The sequence below is a fragment of the Aphelocoma coerulescens genome, chromosome 2 (assembly GCF_041296385.1).
Source record: "Aphelocoma coerulescens isolate FSJ_1873_10779 chromosome 2, UR_Acoe_1.0, whole genome shotgun sequence".
NCBI classification, from domain to species: domain Eukaryota; kingdom Metazoa; phylum Chordata; class Aves; order Passeriformes; family Corvidae; genus Aphelocoma; species Aphelocoma coerulescens.
In genome coordinates this window covers 9,601,470-9,619,334 of record NC_091015.1, presented here as the reverse complement: position 1 = coordinate 9,619,334, position 17,865 = coordinate 9,601,470, and the positions used below count along the sequence as shown (strand labels likewise).

Sequence of the window (17,865 nt, the reverse complement as noted above, 5' to 3'; positions counted from 1 at the left end):
GGTAAGTTGCAGATGCCACCTGAAAAAATGATGTACTTCTCTGTAGAGGACAGTCATTGCATCCTTATAAATGTGGGGTGGAAATAGAAATAAAGAGATTTGAAAAGAGATCTTTCTACAGAAAGAGATTTGTAGTCATGCTGTGTCGTATTGTTATGAAAGAAAATACTGTACTCTATGTAGAACAGAGGAATGCAGCCTGTGAGATGTATGGCCTAATCCTTCTGTTTTACTTAGCCTTTACCAAGGCCCTGATCTTGGCTGTGGCAGTTTAAGGTCTGGAGCACAGCACAGCACTGATGATGAGAGAGAGACAGTAACCATGGCTAGCAGAAGAAGGGAGTTTAGCCTTAGGAATTAGATCATGGAACCACAGAGAGGTTTGGGTTGGAAGGGACCTTGAAGATCATCTTGTTTTAACCCCTCTGCCATGAGCAGGGACACCTTGCACTAGATCAGGTTGCTCAAGGCCTTGTCCAACATGACCTTCGACACTTCCAGAGATGGGGAATACACAACTGCTGCAAACAAAGTGACACTTTTATCTTTGTCAGAAAACAGGGAGCAGTGCTTAACCTCCAGCAAGGAACGTACCTGTCAGGCATTTAAAAATTTCCTAAAGAACAGTAGTTAAGCATTAGTTTTAATGAGTCTAGAGATAGTGTGCAGTCTCCATATTTGAGTCTTTAAGTACAATATTAAGTTCCTAATGTATCAGATAAATAACTGCAGACAATTCCTTAATTTTATTTAAGAAAAATAATGTTCAAGAAAAATACCCCACAAAAGTAGCCAAACCTTATTTCTGATTCTCTCAAGTTTAAGAGTTGGACTTGATTTTCCTTGTGGATAACTTCCAGCTCAAAATATTCTGTGATTTTTTGCTGGATATTGTATGTTCATTCTGAAATAGAAATTTTCAAGCAGGGTGCCAAGAATCATTGGAATGTATTGGCCAACTTGAGGATATGACATCCCAAAAGAAACCGCAAAAAAATATTTCTGCATAAAGGTTAAATCTCTCTTCAAATTTTCACTTAATTTTCATTTCAGAAAGCCATTTCTTTTGGCAGAGCATTAATAATATCAGTTCCTGTTCATAAACCAGAATGTTTTAAAAGCCCATTATGCAATTTTTTATTGCCACAATTTACAGCTCCTAAAACAGAATTCTCCCTTGAAACCAAAATGTCCCTAAAGAAAAAGCCAGCCATAAGTACACTAACTTGAAGTCTGTTTTATTTGTAAATCTTCCTGAAATTATTTCTTACGAGTTTAATGCAAATTTTCTGTGACATTGTTATACATGTGTCACTTAAGAACAGTATATTAGTCTTAAAATAAGAAATCTGCTTATTTAATGAAAAACAGCCAAGGTTTTGTCCTGCTAAGTCAGTTCTGATTCCTACTGTTAGTGTATTTGCATGTCTTCATTCTCCTGAAGAAAGTAGTAGACCTTCATTCTAGTTAGCATGCAGTGTTTCCATCATTTTTCTGAAGAGGCTTAAGAACTTTGACTTTTATAATGATCTAAGTCCCTATCAATTAGATGTTGTAATTTCTCCCATAAAAGGACTCCTTTGCATAATTACTTGACTTATCATCAGAGAAGCTTCTAAGTTGTGAAAATACGCTCAACCAAATTTTAAAAAGGTTCATTCAGAGGGCAGCTCATAAGGCATATTGAAAATACTGTAGTTGTGCTAAAAAATAAAATATTTTGTGAATTATCTTTATTAGGATAAAAAACAATGATCAGAGAAATACAAGCAGATTGAAATTGGGTATATTAGTTTTAAAGCAGAATAAAAATATGCAGAGGAGAATAGGGAAAAAAAAGTTTTGTCAGACTTTTTTGTTGGTGTGGTGGTCCTTCATTGTTTTGTTTAAAAGATGTTGGGGTTTTTTTTAGGTTGATTTTTTTTCCCCCTGCTTTGTCCTATGTTGTCGTGTCATAATTAATTAACCTAGTGAAATTGCTTCATTGCATGTCTTATTAACCCTTCCTATGTTCATTCTCTCCTGACTTAAAAGAATAATCCATTAGAATTTAACCCTGATGGCTTGAAGAAGGCTGCTGTTCAGAAAGCCCTAAAGGTAACATTAATGTAGTTGTCCATTTAAGGTCACAAAAGTAATTGGAAATGCACGAATGCCTGCAACACTGCTTCCAACACTGAGTGGAATTTCTATTGCCAGATACATATTTAGTGTAATCTTGTTTTACTTGAATTTAATACCGAGGAGCCAATGTCAAGACGTTGTTAAAATGCTGTGGTCTGTGGTAATCTGAACTCAAGATCAGATTAGGGGAGTACAGGCTGCTTGAGAAGACTGGAGGAAAAGTGCTGAGAACTAATTTTTAGTAGTAACTAAAGAATAAAGCTGACATGAAAGCTGAGACATCTTTTACATACTGAGTGATACCTTATCACTCAACTCTGAATGATTGCTTTGGAATAATCTTCTTCCTGCTAGGTGTTTTTAGAAGGTTTTACATCTTTTATATAACTGCTAAAGAAATTTAGGCCAGCTTTTTGGTAGGCAGACTTCAAAGGGCTAAGCCACACACTCAGCTGGAGGAACCTGGAGAAGGGACAGTCTGTCAGTAGCTGGTGTTAGAGGTGCATTTTACGTGTATACACATTGCTACCTACTTAATGTGAATTAAAATTACTCATATTTACACATCAGCGTAAGTGACAGGGCCTTTTGCCAGCTCCTGTTGTTTCATCATTTTATGAAGAAAGTCTCAGGCAGCATTTTATGGACAAAGAAAAAATGAAGATACGTCACCTACCATTTTAAAACACTATCAGTTGCAGTGTAATATGGCTTTCTGTTCTGTAAACATTTGTATTCATTTTTATTTGAGAGCTAGATAATTTTTATCAGAAAAAAGAAATGCGGCGTTCATCCAAGAAAGGAGTGCTTTCTTAACAGCTTTATTTCTAAAGGAAAGTATGGTTCTAAGCAGTATATCACATTAAAATTGAGCATTATTAGTGGAAGTATGATGTCCAAAATGTAAGTTCAGATAAAAAAATATATCTAAATGATGCACTTTCTTAAGTTAAAAATATAAAATATTTTAATCACTTGGTTTTAATTGTGACCTTACATGCATTAAGATGATTTTAACTAACTTTCTGTTGATATACCTGGTTTTCCCACAGGGTAGAACTCAAAAGTAACCATGTATCCTACATTTTCTAGGCTTTTAAAACTGCATTAACACCTGCTTGAGATGATTAACTTTCATGCCTAAATTTTCTTTCTGACTTAAATTGTTAGGTTAAATTGAAATTCATGAAAGAAACATATAGTTGGAATGTTCCTTTGCATATGTAATTTGTTTCTAAACTGATGTTTGTTTTCACAGTTTGATGTAATGCTATACAACTGGTGAGCAAGGCTCAGATATGGCAGATGGTTGATTCTCTAATAAAGAGTATTTGGTAAACTGTAGAAATATCCCTCACATACATTATACTGCGTATTCTATCTCCCCAAACTGAAAAGTAGGGAACATCAGTGTTCTGATACCACATCCAATTTAATAGTTCTACAGCAATGTATATAAAGTTCCTGAGTCTGTGCTTTCTTCATATCTCCCATCTGCATGCAGTATTCATTTTGCAGTTTTAACTATGCTTCATTAGCTTTGGGGATTGTAATGCTCATTAAAAGATAAGAATTTGCATCTTACCAGTTTCATTTAAAGAAAATGGAAAGGAGTCTAAAACTCCTGCTTATTAGTAGCATTTTGCTTCAGCATATTCAGGTTTGGATGCCTTCATGTACTCACCAGCTACTCGCCAGTCTGCCATTCCAGCCAGCTGAATAAAATACTGAGAATAATAGAGAGGCATGTAGTAGAATGCATATGATTTGTATTTTTAAGATGCAAACATTAAGTTTCAGAGGGGAGAGGTTTTGCTTTATTCTGAAGGCAAAGTTTTTGCTTTTTCTTTACCAGTCAGGAAAGAAAATAAACAGCAATCCCAACCCACTTGTTTTGCTGTCAGTTGGACACAAGGCACAGGAAAGTAAGGTAAGTTTCTACTCTTTAGACTTGCCTCTGTCTTCACATATTTGGTAGGTCTGTGAGCTTGGTATTTGGCTACCAAACTGTGGAGCATATACACAACGCTAAGTTGCCACCAGAACTGAAATTGGCAACGAGCAGCCTAGACTTGAATGGGGGCTTATGCAACTCAAACTGCCTGTGAGTAGAGATGGGATTTTTAGTCATTTGTAGGAGGCCTTCCACAGTGCTGCTTTCCTAGAAAACATTGGAGTAGTTGAAGGTCTCAATTAGAACCCTGTACAGCAGACCTGAGACAGCTTTGAGTTGTCAAAGAGGCATCATCCATGTCTCTCTTCTAATCTGGTGGTCTGTAACAGATGCCAGTCATGAGATTGATCTTGATGATGATCCCTCTGCTTCTGACCCAAAGTATTCAGCATACCTGTCATCCATAACTAACCTCTGTGCAATCAAATAGCTCTTTAAAATAAAATAATAACAGTGAAATGATTCCTAGATAGGTAGATATATGCAATATAGGTATGAATTTAAGAAGTAGAAGTGTCAGTGAGCCAAAAGGAGAGAACATCTAATTTGGCTTCTTCATAACCTGTCAAAAATTTTCACTAAGCCTAAAGAAAAATTATATACAGTCTTAGTTTTAATAGAGTGTACTAGTTTGAAAAGAAACCAGTGGGAGATTCCAAGTCAGAACTACAATTTAGTAGGTAAATTAAAAATAAAGGCAGAAAACACTGGCTTAAACTGTCAGTCAGGATGCAGCCTGACACCCTCTTGGTCAGGGTGGAGGTAGCAGTCTGATTAAATGGTGGCTGTTCCAAACCTCAGATTATATCCAGGTAGGAATGCTTTGTTCCACACCCCCCCCCCCATGGGCGGGGCATCTCACAGTGGAATGATGTAATTCTGTAAGTCATGCAGTGAGACTTGATGGCCCATTAACAGAAGATATCCCCCAGAGGGAATTATCAGGGATGTGTCATGGAAGAGAGAAAGAACACTGCCCCACCTGGTTTTAACAGCTTATGAAGATGGTGATAGAATACATACATTTGGTTACATCCTACATCGTAACCTAAGACATAAAGAATGGAGATAAAAATCCAAGTCCTTTTAATGAAGACTTGTTTCTCTCTTCCCCTCTGCTTTCCAGTCCCCCCGCTAATGGATTGCTGAAAATTGTGAGATTTGGCAGTGAAATCATCCACTTGGCTAACTGGAGATAAGAGAGAAAACTGTTAGTTTCTAGGGAGTTTCACTGAGTTATGAAAGCTCTTTTAAGAGTAGTGTGAGAGGAGAGAATGTGCTATCAGTTAATGTTGTCTGTGTAATTTTATATGCGATATTATGTATGCTGTGGGTAGATTGTACTTGGCCATTGTTTAAATACTTCAAGTTTCAGACACAAATTTTCATAGAATCATTAAGCTTGGAAGAGACCTTCAAGATCCAACCATCAACCCAGCACTGCCACTGTAACCCCTAGACCACATAACCCAGCACCAGTTCACGTCGTGAACATGGTGACTCCACCACCTCCCTGGGTGACCTATTCCAATGCCTGACCATGCTAAAAGTGAAAAAATGTTTCTAATACCTAATCTGGATCTCCCCTGTCTCAGTTTAAGGCCATTTCTCCTGGTCCTCTCACTGTAATTATGGCAGAAGACAGCATCCCACACCTCACTCCAGCTTCCTGTCAGGGAGTTGTAGAGAGCAATGAGGTTCTCCTGAGCTTCCTCTTCTCAAGACTAAACAACCCCAGCTCCCTCAGCTGTTCCTCATCAGACTTGTTTTCTAGACCCTTCCCAAGCCTTGCTGCCCTTCTCTGCACACACCAAATAAAACGCCAAAATGAAAAATTCTCTCATCTCTTGACACCAGCTGTATTAAACAAACTGTTTTATAATTCATGTGCTTCCTTTTTTCTTAACTTCAGATTAGATACAAGACCAATGAACCGGTATGGGAGGAAAATTTTACTTTCTTTGTACACAATCCCAAAAGACAAGATCTTGAAGTTGAGGTATGTGTCTCACTCTCTTTAGATACCTTTTTTTTCTAAGATGTTGCAGTAGTGACATTCAGACATTAAAGGGAGTTATGAAATGAGACTGAATATGTTGTGAACACCATTAAAGTTATACTTAAAGTATTTTGTTTTAGACCAGGCAATGAAATGTTTATTTCCATTCACTACTAAAAAGAAAAAAGACTATAACCAGGCTCTCACATGAATAACATAGTTAATGGTTGTCTTCTCTAATGTAAAAACAAAACCAAACAAAAGTAAATTTGGTACACTAGTTTGGAACTAGGAATCTTTCCTCTCTCATACCAAGGAAGTATTTGCTTTATCCAAATACTGTATCTCTTTACACTGTCGACATGCCATTTACATAGTTCAAAGAGACTGAAGTGTAAATGAGGACTGTCTTAGTCACTCTTCCTCTAATAGCTGTGGGAATTCATTTTCACAGTTTGGAAAACATGGAGTTATGTTGATAATGGGTCAGGTAGATGTAGATGTGATGGTTAGTTTTCTGTCTTACTTTTTCTGTGGAAGGTAGGGTTGAAGAAACTAGGCATTGAGTATATTTGTTTTTAGCTCCTTCAACGTAAAGTAATATTAAAATCAGGGAAATCTGGTTTAAGAACAAACTACATTCAATATTGTTTGTATTTTTTGTTTTTAAATAAAAATGTAATTTCCTTCTTTGAATTTGTTACAAAGCAGATGATACAAAGTGACTATATTGTGTGTTCCTGCAGGTGAGGGATGAACAACACCAGTGTTCTTTGGGGAACTTCAAGCTGCCTCTAAGCCAGTTGCTAGAGAGTGAAGATTTAACTATGCATCAGCGGTTCCACCTGAGCAACTCCGGTCCCAACAGCACTATAAACATGAAGATTGCACTCAGGGTATTCTAAAACTTTTCCTATTGTATATATCTGTAAGCATACTTAGGGCTGTTGTGACTCCTGCCAGTTTTTCGAAGAAGACAGTACATTTCCTTTGATGTCACCTGCTAAGTGCCCTTGGTTGTGCAGTGCTATCAGTATGCAGAGATAGCTTCTAATTTAAATACGCTCCATTTGAAAACTGTACAGTGCTCAAAATGAAACAGTGGTCACCTGCATTAATTAAAAACAAGGTTCCCTGTGGTTTTACATCTGGAAATCACATTTGGAGTCTGAATTCTTTCAAATCTCTTTTGAACCCAGTGGGCTACAGATCAGAAATCACCTTTACATAGAAATGGAACTGAGGTTTTGATGGTTTTAAAAAATAAAGTGTATAAGGAAAGGAAGTATCTGCATAGTACCGGAAAAATTCAAACCAGCTTTCAAGCATATTGGAGTTTTGAAAACAAAACTTGCATACCTGAAAGTTGGTTTATCTTTTTTCCCCATCTAAATTATTTGGTTTAATAAGGCACAACATCTCTTCGCAAACACCGTCAAACTTGTTTTTTTTTTTCCTAAAACACTTTGTTGCTTACATGTCATTAATAAATTAAAGTAATCAACAAAAGAGAAAGTAAGTACAATTAATGAGAAAAAAATGTGATGTAACATTAAATTTTGAAAGAGTAGAAGAAAAAAATTACACAATAGCTTTCCAGATGGCTAGAGCTGCAAAGTAAATAGCACTTGCACCAGAAGTGCACAGAATATGGGAAGGGAATAATGAGGAGAATAATTCTTAATAAATGGAGAATTTCACATTTTTTGATAGTTACTGCAGTTGCCATGAAGAAAGTGATGTGTTTTGTCATGCAAAGCATTTCATACGGTAGAGTTAGTAAGTGTGAATGTTTTTGGCCCTGTTTTAGTGTCTTAACTTTACAACTTGTCACCAACCAGTACTCTTGTAGAAGCAAATTTGTTACTGTTTCTTATACTGCAAAATAGTAATATTATGTGTATTTTCCTGTATCTAGGTCCTTTCTCTTGAAAAGCAGGCAAGATCTCCAGATCATCAACACTCAGCCCAAGTAAAAAGGCCATCTCTTTCCAAAGATGCAAGAAAATCATCTTTTAAGCCTCAGGTTCCTGTCTCACCAACACCTGATCCAAACAAGCCAGTTCCAGCATCCCCAGTGACTGATAGTGATAAAAAGACTGATACAGCTGATAAGAGTCAGCCTCCCAATGCCAGCCCACAGTGGCAAACAGATCTCAGCCGAAGCTCCTCCAGTCTTCATGCCTCCAACTTCTCCTGCTCTCCGAGCCACCTCTCAGTGAAGGAGCCCACGCCCAGCATCGCCTCAGACATCTCCCTGCCCATCGCCACGCAGGAGCTGCGCCAGAGGCTCCGACAGCTCGAGAAGTATGGCCTACACTTCTTGCCTTTGCAGCACATCTAAGCTGATTTACAAAGAATGTCACCAAAGCAGGAGTTCCTAGTTCACATTCCAGTATATTTTTTACTGTTCAGTCACTGGGATTTCTGCTTCCTCCGGGTATCTCAGACAGATGCTGCAATTAGAAGTTACCTTTACTGTTGTGAGCATCTGCAAGATAAAGTCCCACTTTTTCTTGTAGCTGCACTTCGTAGTTTCATGGCAGTAGTTGCCTGTTTCACCACTGAATCTTATTAGCATTAATTAAGCCAATTAAGCTGGAAATAGCTGGTCTTTCTAAATAACTCAGAGGGATAGCTGACGATAAAGAATGCTAAATGGGTGGTCAGTTACTATGCAGTTAGTGAGAATTGCTGCATCCATGCTTTCTTAAATTCTTGAATTTTTTTTTTTACTTGCTTCATTGGGCAGCTATAATTACCAAGTACAGATAGCTGAGCAGACATCCTGCTCTGAATAGGAGACTGGAAACTATTCATTCTCTATTCATGGAGCTTCTCTGTGAATCTAAGTAGAAAGATTTTACTTTTTTATTTGTAAAGGATTGAACCAGTTCGTCTTTTTCTCTGTCAGAGTTCATAGAATCAGTTGAGTAGTAGAGGTTGGACAGAATCTCTGGTTGATCATTGCTCTGCTCAAAGCAAATTCCTCTTCAAAGTTAGATCAGGTTTCTTGGGCCTTGTCAAAACAACTTTTGATTATCTCCAAGGATAGAGATGCCATAAACCTTTTCAGCAACTCCAGTGCTTAACCACTCCACTGTTAAAATGTTCTTCCTTATTTCTATTGAAATTTATCTTGCTGCAACTTGACTATGGTCTCTTGTTATTTTACTGTGTACAGCCATGAGGAGTCTGACTTGGTCTTCTTTAAAATACCTGTTTTAAGTAGTGGAAGGGCTGCAATTCAGTCTGCTGTTGGCTGTCTCTTCAATTTGTACAAATACATCACCTGCTTATGTGCTCCAGATCCCCATTTATCTTCATAGTCCTGTGCTAACTTGTCTTCACTTTGTCAGTCTCTCTCCTGGCCCAAAACTGAGTTAGACTTTGTTAATTGTGATAAATATTGAAATACTATTCCTCATATAATGCACAAATGTCATACTTTCTCATTTGGTAAGAGTGGTAAAGCTACAGGTAAGGAGGTCTTCTATTGCAAATCCCATGTTTTTAGGTGCTTTGATTATTATTTTTTTAAATTTTAACTAAGAAAATACTGAAGTTAAATCTTCATTCTATTTTTTTAAAGTGAATAACTTGAGAATTTTAATGGAGCAATCACTTTGTAGTAGGTAGTCACAAAAGAGGCACTCTTCTCCCTTGAAGATAAGATTCTCTTTAGGTGGCTGAGAAATGGCAAATATGGCACATACTGTCCTGTGTTATATGGGAAATACTCGTAGTCAGTTCACACAAACTAAAATGAGCATTTCATGGAGATGAGGGAACTCTGCAAATGTTGGCCATTCTGTAAAACACAAATTCTTAAGCATGGTGCTTGCTTTTGATTTAAACATGACCTATATCTGTAAGTGTAAATTGATTCTAATCTTATTTTCATTGTGATATAAGCTATAGAAAAGTAAAGTAGTTGTGTTTATAGTGTGATTTGAGCTTTTATGACAGCAAGTGGATTTAAGTTATCACTATTTTAATCCCAAGAATATCTATATTTTTATGATAAGAGAATTTAGAAAAGAATGAGCTGATTTTCTAATTAGCTCCTGGCCTTAGGTAAGAGTGGCCCATGGCTGAGGTTTTCATTCCAGTTTGCACTATTATTCTTTCCAATTTCCTAGATACTACTTTGATGTTTATTTTAGGGTAAGCAAGTTTTTTACTCATGATGGTTTTCAAAGTACTAAGGAGCAGCTGACCTTCAAACTGACAAGAATACCTGGCCTATTTTGGAGAGCAGAGTTGTTAGACAAGGAACTGAAGTATGAGAATCTGATGAGGATATGCTTACACGTGCTCTCTTCTTTCAGAGAAGTTAAATGGATAATACATGATTTCTGGAAGACTGCTCAGTTGAGTCTTACTTTTAGTATGCATTTTAAAATCTAAGCTAATGTTTTGCTTTTTCCTGCAGTGGAACAACTCTGGGGCAGTCTCCATTAGGACAGATTCAGCTAACAATTCGTCACAGTTCACAAAGAAACAAACTGATTGTGGTAGTGCATTCCTGCAGGTGAGCATACACTACACAATTTCTTATTTGTGCATATTTCTTTATAAAGTTTGTCATATTCTGACTTACTCTTAAGTTGATTGGTTAATCTTTGTTATTTTTAAAACAACATATGCGGAAATACAAAAATATACAGAGCTGTACTCAGAATCAGTAAAAACTTTGTGGAAGATTTTGCTGTGATTTTATATTTGTCTATTATGCCTCTGTCAGATTTTAAATGAAAATGACATGTAAATTTTTATCAGCAGTGTCGGAAAGCTGTCTCTAAGAGACTGAATTTTTCATGGAATGACCAAAACACGTGATTTTTGAAAAGCCATATCTAAACTTCAAATTGGAATGTAGGAAACATTGTATTCTCACCTCTGCTCTCTGTGTACCGGTCATCTGGTCTTGTACAAGTCACTGCACATCATATTGTGTGCAGGGGAACTGCTTTATGTACTAAATTAGGTGATAGTAGCGTAGACACATTCAGCAATGTCTCGTTGATTTTCTAAATGTTTTTTCTTGTTTTTCACTTTCACAGAAATCTAATAGCGTTTTCCGAAGAAGGATCCGATCCCTACGTGCGAATGTATTTACTGCCTGATAAGAGACGATCAGGACGAAGAAAAACACATGTATCAAAGAAGACACTAAACCCAGTGTTTGATCAAATGTAGGTTCTAAACTATGGGTAGTAGTTTTGTATCATGTAATTACAAAACTGTCAAATCAAGGTTTATGTGCTTACTGAATGGATGAGCTGTTGAAGTTCCTGGTTGTCACCATTAGACGTGATCGTACCTTTCTTTTCTGCTATAGTCTTCTTCCTATGCTTCTATTCCCTGTTATCACTACAGCCTTTTTTGCTGTTAGCAGCCACTTCTGTCTTTCTTGCCTTATCCTGCACCAGTTCCATGCCCCTTGTGCTGGTAGCTCAGCTGCAGGATTTGCTCTCCTGGCAGATGGTGAGAACGTGAGTGCCTTTAGCTGGCCAGTACTGCTGGTCTCCCTTCCTGCCAGCAAGCTTGGCTGGCTGATTGCCTGGCTGATGCTGCCAGCCAGTGGCTGTGCATGGTCACATTGCTCAGTCACTCAGTGGCACTTTTCAGCATCCAGGGGAGTCAGGAAATTTCCTTGTAGATTATATCCTGGCCCATATGTTGGAAGTTGTACCAGCTTGTGCAACATTACATTGCATAAAAATCCTTATCCTTGCACTCATCTTTTGATAGTAGTTTCCCTCACATGTCTGCCCCTTACTCTCCTACCCATCACTTTTCAATAAAGACCTTTCTCTGCAGACAGCAAATGAACTCAGGGAAAACAACGCTTCAGTCCCTTCTGTCCAAGCCAGATCTGTAAATCATAAGTTAGAGGCTCCAGGAGATTTTCTTGGTAGTGCAGCTCTCTCCTGTTTATTCCAGGTAATAGATTCATTTTGCCATGCTGTTCCAAGTAAAATGTTTTGCAAAGCAATAAAGCTGTTTAAGAACTGTAGTGACAAATAGATGTAGATTGTGGTATAACCTTGTCCTGACTTTCTCTCAGCTCTAGAGAAGAAAATGTATTCTTCCTTAAAAGTTGATACTTTTCCCTAGCATGCCAGGAAAGAAAAGGAGCTCTGGTTATCAAGTACCAAGGATCAGTAAGACTGACGAATCTTTCCCTTTTGGAGAATACCAATACTGAGCTGTCAGTACAGGAGCATTCCACATTCTCTTTTCTCTGCAGTCAGTGCTTGACCTTTCCCTTGTTTTGTCTTGTTCATGTGTTTGTTTTGTTTTACCAGTGGCCTCTAGAGGCCAAAGGTAACAGAAGTCTCAAACATTTGATGTTGATATTGATCATAGTATTAAAGAAAAATTTTAGGCAAAACATTGGGATTTTTTTTGTTCATTTGTCTCAGACCTCATTTTTTAATTTGGGGAGGGAGATGGTTTGGTTTTGATTTGAGTGGCTGTTTAGCTGTAGGAACTGAACTTGTACCTCAGGTACAGAATTCCCTCTAAAGCATCTCTTTGCCTGTCAGGTTTGATTTCAGTGTTTCCCTGCCTGAAGTACAGAGAAGAACACTAGATGTAGCAGTGAAGAACAGTGGTGGATTCTTGTCCAAAGATAAAGGGCTGCTTGGCAAAGTAAGTTGACAATAAGCAAATTCTGTTAATACAGCTTGTTATTATATAAAATAAAAAGCCTCTTGACATATGAGTTAGTGTTGATTGACGCAGCTGATTCGGGTATGAAGCTTTCAAAAATTACAGGTGCCTTAGATGTCAGGCTTCAGTAAGGGCAGGAACAAACTGCAGAGCCAGACTTAGAAAGATGAGACAGTAATCTCTTCTAGAGAGTGGTAAGTTCACAGCAACAAAAGAAATGTGCTTGTCAGACTTACTATCATGCTGTCAGAGAAAGGAAAGAACCAGTAGAAACCAGGCAATATTTCAGAAAATGTTCAGACAAAACTGGAAAGACAAATGAGTACTTAGGGAAACACACAAGTAATTAAATTCCCAGTTTGTAAAATCCATGAGAAAGAGCTGCTACTGGAGACATTCCCAGTGCCAACACCAGCTGTTGTGTTTGTAACTTCAGTGTTCTATAGGCACACATTAAATCACCCAATTTCCTACACATGTGATTTGGAGTATGAAAAAGGAATAAGAAATTCCTACACCCTTTCAAATTGCCATATTTGAGCTCTGTGAAGAGGATGAGAGATAGAGAATCATGGTCAGTTCACGGTGAACAGTGTCCTTGATTTTCCTGTTTATCCAGAAGGCTGTTAATAGGAACACATCTGCTGATTGCCATTGCCATGCTGTGAGGTGCTCTGGGACTGTACCACTGAAGGGTGTGGATTTTAAGGTCAAAAACAGCAACTTGAAACCACTACAAGTCAGGCAGATAGCAGAGAGCTATGACAAGGATGTAAAATACATCATTTACTAATGGCATTGCTTACACTGTAGTTTACAGGATTGTCAGCTTTGATCTTTAATAGGTATAGAATGAAAGGCACACACAGTGCATTGATTGGTAATTTAACTTTCCACAGGTATTAATACCTCTGGCATCTGAAGAACTTGCTAAAGGCTGGACCCAGTGGTAAGTATAACATTTCCTTTATTAATAATAATACTACATACTAACAACTACTGTGTTAATAATAGTTTAATAATACATGCTAAACATAAAAAACCAATCCTTCGGTTTTTTCTTTTCCAGGTATGATTTGACAGAAGATGGTACAAGGCCACATGGTGCAAGTTAGGCCCATGGACACCAGGAATTCCTCATGCATAATTTTGCCAACCTTTATATATTTTTAATGCATTGTTTTCACAGATGTACCAATATTATTTTTATAGCTTTACTGATTTAGTTCTTAGACACATCCCCAATAATTTTATAACACTTGGTCATTTTATGTAGACATAGCTTTCCTCATTGTTAAACTTTGTATTTTATTTTGCTAAACAGTTCTATGTGTTACTGTAATGTGCAATAGTACAGTAAAGTAACCTTTTGTGTTTAAATTGATCTTTATGACAGCTCTACCTATTAGAAAGTGAAAAGAACATGTTCTGCTGTTTTCCTGCCTTGTTTTATATCTCACCAAGGTATACTGTACCATGTAAATATATACTATTTTTTTATAATTCTTTCATGCTGGTTTGAATTCAGAAGAAAATTAGATAAAGGATATAGATATTTTCTTCTAAATGCATGTTAATTTCTTCAGATGAATCTCTTTTGTCTTTGCAGCACAATGGTCTTAATCATTTTGTGATACTCTGCAAAAAGAAAATGCAGAAAAACATTTTTACTTTATTGTGTTCCTGGCCTAGTGGGGCTAGCTTAAAATGTACAAAACATTAACATTTTAATATTTATATATAAATGTATTATTGGGAAATCATGCTATAGAATATTATAAATAAAAATGAGAATTCTATAAATACTGTATAAATAGAGGATGAGGTCCACAAATCACAGTTTCTAAATCTGAGTTTTCATTTAATGGAGTAAACATAACAAACAGTACAGTTTTATTATACAGGTTCAGTTGGATTTTGTTATTTATTCCTGTACTCTGGAGTACTAGACATATGATCTTTTGAAGGTATGAGGACATGGATTTTTCTGTATTATAAAGAAGATCTCTAACCACTTTAAACTGTCCTTACCACCATGTTTCACTTATTTATAAGTAGACAAATCAGCTTGCAAGTTAAGTTCATATAGTAGGCATATGTACAAGACATATGTTATTTTTATTACACAATACTGTGCTAAAATAGTATGTTATGAGATACCTTCTGTAATCCTCAGATGAACACCAGTAGGTAAGTGGAAAACTGAGATGAAACTCACTGTCTTTGACAGTTGCTTCATTGCTACTTGGTATGTTTGGTGCATGAACAAAATGCACTTCAGTGGTCCACAAAGGTTTTTGAGAAATGCTGTCCTTCTCCTGAATCATTGCCATGGGCTGGGCAAGAGGCAGCAGGGACACCATTAGCACAAACTGATCCAGGCAGGCAGGATCTGAAGGGAGAGTATCAGCCCCAACAGCTGAGCTCATTAATTTTCTGAATTATGGGAATTTTTTTTTTTTTTGTATTCAGAACTGATTTTTCTTTTTCTGGTAAGTTTTTTTAGACTGTTAGAAAAATGTGCATTAAGAATCCAAGAGAACAGCTTGGCTCTTGCAGAGCCTATGTCCTCATCCTTGGATAAGTATGCAATTAGACTAAGTATATTATTTAGCTAAGATTCTAGAATGATGTCTCAGCCAAGAAAGAATTTTAAAGCAGAATGATAAACTCCTGAAATTAGCTTTATTGTAAGACTACTGACAGAACCTTAACTCTAGATGTAGAATTTGCCTACATTACTAGATGTACCAAAGTGCCTACCATACATGTAGCTTTTTGTCTTTTCCAAGTCTAAAAATTTCAGTTTGTCTAAATTCAATTTAACGTGAACATTTGTCATGGATGTGTGTGACCTGCACCATACACCTCTATACAGTGATGGCCTTCTCATTGCCACGTTTTATACAAGACAATTTTATCAAACAGTCTTACATTGTAAACTGTACTGTAACTGCTGTTACTGGGCTGGGCAATAGAGATTCTTTGTAAGAAAACATTTCCATTTGAAGGCTTCACTGTATATTGGAACATATGAGTAGCTATATATTCACTCATCTATTCATCTAAAATATGATGAAATTATTTCCTTTGCTAGTTCTCCATTAAGATGTTAAGAATGGAAAGACAGAGAATTGTTCTTAATGCAATGAAAATGCAGAAACCAAATGCTAATCTGAATAAATGAGGTCTGAGAGTAGCAGTTCAACATAATTGTCTTTTGCCTTGGTTCAGTCTGAGGTGGAAGGATTTTTGCTCTACACCTTGGCCAGTGACTGCACAGACTTTGATCTGAAGCCAACAAATAGGGTGTTAAACTGACTCGGTGTTTCAAGACTTAAGTGAAGTCTGGGGACAGAATACTGCACTTAAACAAAAAAACCCCATTCTGTCTTTTAAAGTTTCAAAGTGGAAAATAATGCCGTGTTCAGGCAAATGTGAAAGCATAGCACAAAGTGAGTAATTGAATAAAGAATATAGGGCAGGTTTCCAAAATAACTCACTACCTAAAAGTGGGGATTGGTTCTTAGAGATCCTGTTTTCCATTTAGGAATCTGAAATGAAGAGATTTAACTGTCATTGCAATTCAGCAACTATAATTCCCATAGACTGTATCAGTTCTGGATGCCAGATCTTCAGAAACATCCTCCTGAGTGAATCTGGATCAGACTGTGAGTGCCTAGATGAGATTGATTCTTTGGATAGTGGATGCAACTTTTGTATTACCAAATTCCAATTGTTCCATTTATTTGGAAGTAGGAAGGACAATTTTGCCTCTGGGCAAAAATTGCACCTCATTATCAAGTCATTTATTCAATATCAGCTGATAGCTTTTCATGTAGTTCTTGTTTATCCTTGTGCCTTAAAATATGAACATATGAAATGGTTAAAAATAAGCTTTGTTACCTGTATGTACCAACACATGTTCTGTACTATTGAAACTGTTTTTAAAATTACTCTGCTTCACTGACAAGAAAACCAGCTTTCTTAACTATAGCAGTGGTGTAACTCAAACTCAAATCAGCATGCATATCACTTGGAGGTGGACTAAAAGAGTTTTAATTTTCTGTCTTGAATCCTTTATCAGAGCTGCAGCAAATGGTGAGAGTTGAAATGAGAACAAAGGGTAATCAGTTTTGATTTACAATTTACAGATTGCCTTTTTTGCTCATGTAATTCTACATTATGATGCATGTATTTATTCAATAAATGGTTCATATGGAAGTCTGTGTGTTGCTTCCCTCTACACAGCCCCCCTTCTCTCTTTTGCCATATCCCTGTTCTAACTGGTAATACAATGAAGTGAATTTTTAAAACAGTCCTCTCTACAGACTCCTGTAACCTGGGGAGCCTTGATGTAAGGTCTGTAGGCAGATTTTTGGGTCTTAAGTGAGAGAAAGTGGACTGAGAAGTGGAGGATACTTCATGGAGATTTCTGTGCTTCTTCTGGAATAGATTCACACATAAGAATTAGGGGGTCCTTTGTTCAGTGTCTTAATTTTTTTTTCTCTTAAATTGATCAATTGAACAAATTGTCATCATTCTAGTACTTACTAACCAATTGTCATTAATTATGCTTTCAAAAGGACTTAGAAATGTATTTGACTGCCTTAGATTTAGAATCAGCAGATTTCTGCCTGTGGCATTCTTTTCTGTTCTTTCATGTGCTTGGTAAGGCAGATATTGATGGAAAATATAATTATGTACTGCATAAATAAGAAAAGGGGTGTTGTATCCTCTATCCATTCCAGAAAAATTGGCATAGAAAGTATGCTCTTTGCATTAAACATTAGTTTATAATTAGTTATAATTCTATAATTAATTATGATACCTCTTCCCATAAATAGCTACAACTTGACTGAATTCATAATATTCAGTCAGTTTTCATCAGCCTTAATAAAAGCTGCAAAAATTCATCACCCAGTCACTATCCCATTTAGCATGGGCCCCACTGGATAATTTTTAATGTTACTAACTACAAAAATAAGGTTCTGTTTTGGTTTGGTTTTGTTTTTCTTAGAGGAGATACATCCCTTTTTTAGCAGAATAAAAGGCTTCTTCTAATCAACGGGAAGGCAGCTAAAGCCAAGGAAAAGCATGGCCATCT

At 36.8% G+C, this 17,865-nt stretch overlaps 1 protein-coding gene across 3 annotated transcripts in view; it reads left to right on the top strand.

The window, feature by feature from the left end:
* Positions 1-16,982, top strand: part of ESYT2 (extended synaptotagmin 2) — an 83,294-nt gene extending 66,312 nt beyond the window's left edge. For 2 of the 3 annotated variants that reach the window (XM_069006425.1, XM_069006423.1), the window contains 9 exons: positions 3,980-4,054; positions 5,991-6,077; positions 6,824-6,973; positions 7,996-8,384; positions 10,513-10,611; positions 11,144-11,275; positions 12,632-12,737; positions 13,658-13,707; positions 13,828-16,982. In XM_069006425.1, the coding sequence (XP_068862526.1) occupies positions 3,980-4,054; positions 5,991-6,077; positions 6,824-6,973; positions 7,996-8,384; positions 10,513-10,611; positions 11,144-11,275; positions 12,632-12,737; positions 13,658-13,707; positions 13,828-13,873 (1,134 nt within the window). In that variant the 3' untranslated portion in view covers positions 13,874-16,982. Of the gene's footprint in view, positions 1-2,034; positions 2,098-3,979; positions 4,055-5,990; positions 6,078-6,823; positions 6,974-7,995; positions 8,385-10,512; positions 10,612-11,143; positions 11,276-12,631; positions 12,738-13,657; positions 13,708-13,827 lie in introns of all 3 variants that reach the window. The other variant, XM_069006424.1, reaches the window with a different exon arrangement.
* Positions 16,983-17,865: the final 883 nt, after the last annotated feature.